This window comes from Lactuca saligna, chromosome 5 (genome assembly GCF_052625555.1).
Source record: "Lactuca saligna cultivar CGN05327 chromosome 5, ASM5262555v1, whole genome shotgun sequence".
Classification (NCBI taxonomy): domain Eukaryota; kingdom Viridiplantae; phylum Streptophyta; class Magnoliopsida; order Asterales; family Asteraceae; genus Lactuca; species Lactuca saligna.
The window spans coordinates 293,182,994-293,192,517 of NC_136421.1; the positions used below are offsets into that span (position 1 = coordinate 293,182,994).

The 9,524-nt window shown below is 39.6% G+C and overlaps 1 protein-coding gene across 1 annotated transcript; it reads left to right on the plus strand.

Moving 5' to 3' along the window:
• The first annotated feature begins 5,625 nt into the window (after positions 1–5,625).
• LOC145046874 (uncharacterized) lies at positions 5,626–7,703 on the plus strand. The gene is made up of 7 exons (XM_078995132.1): positions 5,626–5,705; positions 5,899–5,926; positions 6,030–6,198; positions 6,355–6,465; positions 6,900–7,112; positions 7,543–7,613; positions 7,695–7,703. Exons 1-7 carry the CDS (start codon positions 5,626–5,628, stop codon positions 7,701–7,703), a joined length of 681 nt encoding a protein of 226 aa, XP_078851258.1.
• Positions 7,704–9,524: the final 1,821 nt, after the last annotated feature.

Consider the following 9,524-nt stretch of genomic DNA (forward strand, 5'->3'; position numbering starts at 1 on the left):
CCGAGTACACTGTGGTACTCGCCGAGTTCCTCAGCCATAAAGCCCAAAAAACGATTTTCCAGTTATACAATGCATCAATACAATTGAAACCAAGCTAGGCTCTGATACCACTGATGGGTTTTGGTCATAAGACATCCTATGTGCTCATACAAACCCTAATGCTTGGATCTAGGTTTCTCTATTGTACATGCTTTGAATCCAAGACTATAAACCCTAATTCTAGCATACATATAATCATATTAACATGAGAATAAGTTTATAGTGTTACCTTGATTGTTATGTAGCAATAACAATCCCAATTCCACCTTGGATTGACTTTGGAATGCTTAGAGTCACAAGTGTCACTCCTCTAATGGCTCACAAACACCATAAGCAAGTGGAGAAGGTATAAAGAGAGAGGTGAGAGGTTAGAATTCGTATCTAGGACCTCTTGGGAAGGGATTCACGAATTCATGACCCTAGGGGTGTTTATATAGGTGTAGAGATAGGGTTTCAGTCATTATCCTTATCTAGTTGATTATCCATTAAGCAACCAATAAGATAATCCTTGAATCCTTATCATACTCGAATTCTAAGGCTTTCCAACCTTAAATTCTCCCACCATATAAATAAGATAATCCTTACCTTATTTTGTAACTATCAGATAATTACAAATCAGCCCCTCTAGTTTAATTAATTACATTTGATCACAAAACTAATTCTTAATTAATTATTGACCAATATTAATTAAACAAATATGATTTCTCCTTTAATATATTATTCCTATAACATATTAATAAATCATATTATCCTTTCTCTCTTTATTCATTTCTCCAATCAAGTTGCTTTGGTGAAGGCAACCCAAAAGGACCATGCACCATCGGGTCAAGTACATACCAAAATAGTTATGGACTTAGACACTAATCCAACGAATCCACCTTCTTAAATAATCCCTCTTGATGTCAATACTCGAAGGGCTCCCACTGGAACCGTAGATACATGATACACCACTAGTCGTCTCAAACTCAAGATTCTAAATAACTCCGAATTAGGAACATTATACCTGGGTACCACTGAACACCATTTCAGAACATCATGATATCCTGCCTCAACCACTGATATCCTACTCCCAGCATCATACAGATACAACAATACATTTCCTCTTAACCCCATAAATAATTCTTCATTTTTCCCAATGCGCAACTTCAGTGTATCTCAAACACTTAATTGGAATACAAAGAAAGCGCTAACGCTTCAGAACACGTTGATGATCCTCCGAAACCCTTTACCCTGCTGCTCAAAATCCAAGCAAGAGTACACAAACCGGCCCGGGAGTTGGCTGCTCGACAATCTTCTATCCACCCCAAAAGGGGCGTGCATAATCCATACTTCGACCCAAAAGTTCTCAACTTCCCATACCATCATTACGAGTCTTCCACTTGAAACGACCCTGACCACCACCGGATTCCTGACAATTGGCCACCTGTCGTGGAGACACCCATCCTTTCTCAGACACATATCACATGCATTATCTCGCTCTACACCTTTCCTTGATCACTAATGACCCTGGTCTCATGAATTCGAGACGCAGGTTTCTGTATCCAACCCCTAACCGCTCTTGCACAAATCTCTGGTTCCCACAATAAAATACCCGGTTCTCCCCCAATTAGGGTTCGAACCATCACCAAATGACATATCAACACTCTACCCCACAGACGGTTTCCTCCAGAAACATCGTTCCTACGCTTGGAAGGTGCCACACAGTGCCCAATGATCTCCCTATGCAGAGATCAAGAAACCTCAAATACCCTAAATCTCCGAAGAAATCCTCAGGAACTTCTCAACCCCCGTTCCAACACGTGAATCATCACGAGAATAGGGACTCACTACCATACTCAATGCCCATCATAAACAGAAGAGCCACCGCTCTGATATACTTGAATGGGTTACCCTATGATACCGCTACCACACGCCCTACTATACTCAATTAGGGTACAACGTGGTCCTTGACCATCTCAGTCCCCACTAACCTGCTCATGGTAGATCATTTCCTTGCGGCAGACATACTGCCTGATACTCTGGTGAAAAAATCGTCATCAATGTCAACCCGTAAGGTTTACTCCTAAACCCAAAACTGAAATCTCACGCCTCTCCTACTTCCCATAGGAGACATAAATAGAACCCATCAAGTCACAGAAGGTGACATCTCTTCCATCGGCTGATTGCTCACTCAGACCGCAATCCCCCATAATTTTCTGCTCTACTAATCCCTGAGTCTTGCGACCACATATGAAATCTTATCAAGATACTCTGAATTGCTCTCAACCTCCCTCTCAAGGGATGCCTCTTTGGACTCAATCTTCACCCTCAGGCCTAAAACCCCATCGCACCCAAACTCCACTAATCAATCCTGATTGGACAACTAGAGGATCACACACGTCATTTGCTAAGAACCATGGTACTCAGACCCTAACATCTCTTCTCAATCTGCTACAATATATGGTACTCGAACCATAACATCAATTCCTCAGTTTGCTCCGATGCATGGTATACGAACCATAACATCACTCCTCAATCTGCTCCGATGTATGGTACTCGAACCATAACATCACTCCTCAATCTGCTTCGATGTATGGTACTCGAACCATAACATCACTCCTCAATCTGCTCCGATGTATGGTACTCGAACCATAACATCACTCCTTAATCTGCTCCGATGCATGGTACACGAACCATAACATCACTCCTCAATCTGCTCTGATGTATGGTACTCAAACCATAACATCACTCCTCGATCTACTCCGATGTATGGTACTCGAACCATAACATCACTCCTTAATCTGCTTCGATGTATGGTACTCAAACCATAACATCACTCCTCAATCTGCTCCGATGTATGGTACTTGAACCATAACATCACTCCTCAATCTACTTCGATGTATGGTACTCGAACCATAACATCACTCCTCAATCTACTCCTTAGAACCTTCAGAATACTCCCTGTATCGAGTATGGGTCCTCTACTTTCGGTAGTACGGGCCCATACTACCTGCCACATCTACCCATACTTTCCACACAGACCATCCCAGAGCTCCTAAGTAGCTGCTCAACCTTCTCGTTCACTAATTCCGCCACGCGTGCTCGCTCCTCAGCGAAATGCTCTACTCCGCCAGCATACACATCTGGCTAAGGTTACTCCCTTGGCTCTTCCTTGGTCCTCCCACTTTTCCATAATCAGCTACTGAAGAGCTCCTAACGATGCCAACGATCTATTTCCTGAATATCGTCATATTCACTTGGTAGCTGACTCCCATCATCGAGAGTTCTAAAAAGCATGAAGCAAGTAGCGTTCGAGCATCGAAGAATACATAAAACTTGCTCTGGGTGATAACTCTGCTTGCTCTGCTCATTCTCAAAAGTACCACCAAACTCTGCACTCTACCCCTCGTGGGTTCTAACTATTCTTTCGATAAGCACCACAACACTCATCTAGGTATCTCTCCTAGATTACCCCTCTACTCAAATCCCCTAAAAGGATTCCAACTGAATACTCTCACTTATCACGTTCTCAAAAGCACATCACATATAACAACAATCTCCTAGGCTAAGGCATCACAAATCAAGCCACTCTAGTCCTAAGATATGAAATACCTAGCCTGTCTCTAGCATGCATAATATCTCATAAAATGTATCATAAATATCTCATAATACAAAAGTAAGGGTATTTTGGGAAATCACCGTTCGGGCTCTGGCTGATTGTACACACAACTCTTTATTGCTTTCTCTTTGAACTCTTATTCAATTTTAGAAAATCATTTCTTTGAAAACCTTTCTTACTTCCTCAGTTTGAGTCCAGATTACCCGAAGGTGCATCCGAATCCCTCAAACCAAGGCTCTGATACCAACTAGTAACACTGAAAATTTTCAAAACTAAAATTTCATTTAAATTCGCTTTGATCTTAAAACACTTTTTGTAAAAATCTCATTTTTGGTTTAAGTTACAAAAACATAACTCCATAATCAAATAAATATTAATCCAGGATCCTCTTAAAACATAACTCTTTCTCTGGTGTGTACAATCGAGCCGGTGTCATCCCGTGATCCTGAGAAAACCTGAAACACAAAGCACAAAACACTCTAAGCACGAAGCTTAGTGAGTTTTCCCAAAATACCACATACAACACATATGCCACTCAAGGTTACAATATGACCCTATGGTCGGTGTGTCTCAGCGGAACCCTCATTTTCGTATCATTGGACCCTCCGGTCTGGTCTGTATTGTTGGAACCTCCGGTCCGGTCTATATCCTTGGACCCTCCGGTCCGGTCTATAAACTCCGCATAGCATAAATCACAAAGACATGATGCATAACATATCACATATCATATAATACTCAATGTAAGTACATAAGACCCTCCGGTCACACATAACTACCACTCAAGGTAACATATAGTGAGAAAACTCACCTCAACCGAAGTCGGATGAACTCTCGTGCTCAACGTCCCGACCTGGCCTCCTCCTATTATTCAAATAACATCCCTGATCAATACTCTCTCATTGTATCATCTCTAAACATTGGGTAGAAGACCATTCTACCCTTCCCTGAACTCTCTTAAGTCAGTCTTGACCAAAACCCTAAAGTCGACGAAAGTTAACGGTCAAATTTTGACCCGACTCGTCGAGTGCACATGGGAGACTCGGTGAGTCCACACATGTCCACTGAATCCTCCTTCTAGCCTCGCTTGACACGTCAAGGCAACCCCTAGCTTGACGAGTTACTCCTGGTATGAATCGCGGGTCAACCCCGACTCGACTCGTCGAGTCTCTCCATGGACTCGGCGAGTTTCTTCCATGACTATGCTCATTCGACCTTCTGAGGCCAGATCTGCTTTACCAACTAGTAGATCTAACCTTCTAGCACTCAAAAGTCACGTAAAGGTTCAAACTTTACCTTCATGCAACCCACAATTAGCCATAGATGGAGAAATAACCCTTAAAATGATCATCTAAGCTCCAAACTCATAAAAGACTGCATAAAGCTGGGAAATAGGGACCCTCTGGACCTCTCAAGGTCTAGATCTGATGATATACACATAAAGGGGACATCACATACTCTAGATCTCTTATAAAAAGAAGAGAAGAAACCCCCAGATTCATGATATCTATCACACAAACAAAGATGAACATGAATCCTTACCTCGTACAGCAACTCTGAACGAAATGATGGAAGATTTGAGTCCCACAAAACAGTTTAACATGAAATCCATCATTCCCCTTGCTAGAACACACCAAAATGTGATGAATTTGCCCTCCTCTTACACCACAAGCTCTCTCTCTCTCTCTCTCTCTCTGTTCTCTAGGGTTCCTCAGGGTATAGTGGCTGCAAATGAAGGCCATAAGGACCTTTAAATAGGTCCCAAACCTGAGAAATTAGGGTTTCTCTGCCCAGCACCTACTCAGCGAGTCCCTCATCAGACTCGTCGAGTCCACTCCTCAAATCTATGTAAAAACCCATCTCGACTCGACGAGTTGGATCCTTAACTCGTCGAGTCTCTCCTTTAATCAAAAGATTAAACTACACAATAATAACCCTGAAAGTCCTGATGTTACAATGAAGCTTCCTTAGACCCTAATTGGGTTAAGGCTATGAATGATGAAATGGAAGCTTTCTATAGAAATCAAACTTGGATTGTTCGTGATTTGCCATATGACAAGGAAACCAACTGGTTGTAAATGGGTCTATAAGATTAAATATAAATCAAATGGTGAGGTTGAAAGAATAAAGATAGGTTAGTAGCTAAAGGTTATAATCAGAGATAAGGTTTAGACTATGGGGAGACTTTCTCTCCTGTAGCTAAAATGGTTACTATTAGGACTCTTATTACTGTTGATGTTAATTTTGGTTGGAAACTGTTTCAGCTTGACATTAATAATGCTTTTTTATATGGTAAGTTAGATGAGGATGTTTATATGTCTTTGCCTCAAGGATATCATGATAAAAGTAATAAACAAGTCTGTAATTGTTGAAATCTTTATATGGATTTAAAAAGGCTCCTAGAAAGTGGAATGAAAAGTTGTGTAGTGCTTTGTTTGAATATGGTTTTGTAAAAAGTGTTAATGATTTTTCACTGTTTGTTAAATATGATAATAATTGTTTTCTTGCTCTTTTAGTTTATGTTGATGACATTATTCTTACTGGTTGTAGTGTTGATGAGATTGGTAAAGTAAAGAGTTTTTTATATTCTAAGTTTCTAATAAAATATTTGGGAAAGTTAAAGTTTTTTCTGGGTATTGAGGTTGTAGATATATAGAATGGTATTTGTTTGTGTTAAAGAAAGTACTGTATTGAGTTGTTACATGAGTTTGGTATGTTAGGTTGTAAACCTGTTAAAATTCCTTTGGACAATAATGTTGTTATTAGAGGAGATGGTTTGGATAAAAATGATGGGGTGATTCCTAATGTTGTTTTGTTTCAAAAACTTGTTGGTAAAATTATTTACTTGACTATTACCAGACCAAATATTTCTTATTCTATACAAGTTTTAAGTTAATTTATGCACAGTCCAAGAAAGTTGCACTTTAACATAGCTATAAGACTTCTGAGATATTGAAAGAATAATCCTGGAAGGGGTTTTTCTGTTGTGAAATATGATGCTTTGTGTCTTAAAAGCTTTGTTGATGCAGACTGGGTTAAATGTCTTGTTTCAAGGAAATCTATAACATGGTATGCAGTTTTTTTGGTGATAATCTAATTTCATGGAAGAGTAAAAAGCAGTAAATTGTTTCTCGTTCATCTACTGAGTCTAAGTATCGAGCTCTTGATGTTGTGTATTGTGAAATAATGTGGATTTTGAAAATACTTTTTGATCTTGGAATTAAGAACAAAACTCATGTTCCTATATTTTGTGATAATGAATCAGCTATAAAGGTTGTTCTTAATCCAGTATTTCATGAGAAAACCAAGCACTTTGATATTGATTGTCATTTTATCAGGGATCGTGTTTCAAAAGGAATGGTTGAGGTTTTTAAGATTAGTTCTGATGATAATTTTGTTGATATATTTACTAAAGGGTTGAGTGTTTCTCAGCATGAATTGATTTGTAAAAGGTTGGGTCTTGTTGATCCTTTCCAAGGTTGTTGCTAGTGATTATCTTGAATTTTAAGTTTGAGGAGGGATGTTGAGATAATTGATATCTTATTCTTCAAACTTATAATTCAATATTGTATCCTTTTATGTTCTTAATTTATGTTTATTATTTATTTAGAATAGTTTGTGTATTTGTATTGTTAGATATTTGCAGGAGGGATTATTTGTGCATAGTTGAAGAAAGATTTGGGCTGAGGAGTAAAGTTGGATCATATCAAGAACACGCGGGTTGTATTTGTTGTAGTCGGGTTGACCCGGTGTATAAGTAGATACGTGTGTGTGTGTGTGTTTGGTCATTATTCACTGAACAATCTTCTTCTGTGAGGGGTTTCTCTCTTCTCTAGTTTCCTTTCTAAGTTCTTCGATAGAATCTGTAATCACTCATTGTTCGATTGAGTGTTCTTGTTCTATTTCAGTTTCTATGTGTTTAGAGTATCGATTAGAACTTATATATGAGAGGGAGTGTGATTGTAGTGAGCTTTCTTGTGTAAGTAATTGAAAACCAACTGGTTCTTACTTGAATCAGAATCGTTGATGTTGTGATTTCTTGTGTGTTCATGTTTTTTAGCTTTTTTAAGAGACAAAAGTTCTTACGTTTATGTCTAACATTTATATTCAAATTAAGATTTTACATCTTCGTCGTATCTTAAGATCATCATGTGAACTTAATAAGAGGATTATTGTTTAAGTGTTTGAGAGTATTTGTGAGTGATTCATATACTATTGCAAAGACTTTGAGAGTACTATATAAACAAATAATGTGCAAGCTTTTTCAAGACTAACTAATAGTCTTAAGTTATTATTAATGGATCAACCATTAGCGAGTAGCCGTTATAGATTGACAAACTATGAATTATCCCAATCAAAATGGATTAATATCTAGGTAGAGAGTCGTATCATTATACATTTATGTGACAATCGTCAATCTTGAGTCAAGTCAAGTCATCAAGTTAAGCCGGTCAACTCGGTTAAACCTTGTGTATGAGGGTTTGTGTTATGTTCATACTGTATAACTTGCTATATTAATGGGAAAACATCACTTGAGAAAATTCTTGTATTAAAAATTTCCTAAGCCCTAGTGCTAATCAATGATCTAAACTGATAAAAACCATGTTGCATACTCATTGGGAGTGTGTGGGATCCTTAATCATGACTTAACGGGGCTCAAGAAACTTGCATTGCGGAGCCAAACACTCACAAATGCCACACTTGAAATCTCTCTCGAATATCTCTCTGTATGAGAAATCTCTCCAAGAATGTCAAATCTCTCCCAAATCTCTCCAAGTATGTGAAACCTCTCTCAAATATCTCTGTGTATGAGAAATCTCTCTAAGAATGTCAAATCTCTCCCAAATCTCTCCAAGTATGAGAAATCTCTCCCAAATCTCTCTCAAATATCTCTCTGTATGAGAAATCTCTCCAAGAATGTCAAATCTCTCCCAAATCTCTCCAGGTATGTGAAACCTCTCTCAAATATCTCTGTGTATGAGAAATCTCTTTAAGAATGTCAAATCTCTCCCAAACCTCTCCAAGTATGAGAAATCTCTCCTAAATCTCTCTCAAATATCTCTCTGTATGAGAAATCTCTCCAAGAATGTCAAATCTCTCCCAAATCTCTCCAAGTATGTGAAACCTCTCTCATATATCTCTTTGTATGAGAAATCTCTCCAAGAATATCAAATCTCTCCCAAATCTCTCCAAGTATGAGAAATCTCTCCCAAATCTCCTTCAAATAGTTCCCGTAACTTTTTAGAATCATTCGGGTCATTCTGGACCTTAACCGGGTCAAAAACGGCTTAAAACGGGGCGAAAACGAGAAAAATAGGCTTTAGGAACCGAAACCGGAATGAGAGGCCTCTTAGGACCAGAACCGAGCCTCTGGTGGCTGAGGCATGCGAGACCGAGCCTCGGTCTCTACCTCTCTCGGTCTCTCTTCTGGTCGCTCGGTCTCTGCCTTCTCACGCTCTGCTCCTCTCGGTCTCTGTCTTCTCACGCTCTGCTCCTCTCGGTCTCTATCTTCTCACGCTCTGCTCCTCTCGGTCTCTGTCTTCTCACGCTCTGCCCCTCTCGGTCTCTGCCTTCTCACGCTCTGCTCCTCTCGGCCTCTGCCTTCTCACGCTCTGCCCCTCTCGGTCTCTGCCTTCTCTCCTCTCTGCCTCTTCGCGCCCCTCTGTTCTCTCCTCCCCCCTCTCGGTTCCTCCCCTCTTTCTTCTTCCCTCTCGGTTTCTGCCTCCCTCTCTCTCGGTTCAGCACCAGAAGGCCGAACCTCGGCCAGACTTCGGGAAATTGTCACTTTTAGCCCATTTTTGATATTTTTAACATTTTAAGCCCGTTTTTCGTGATTTTAAAGTGGGATTTTCTCCAGAAATTATATTTTAACATAATAAACTCTAAATAT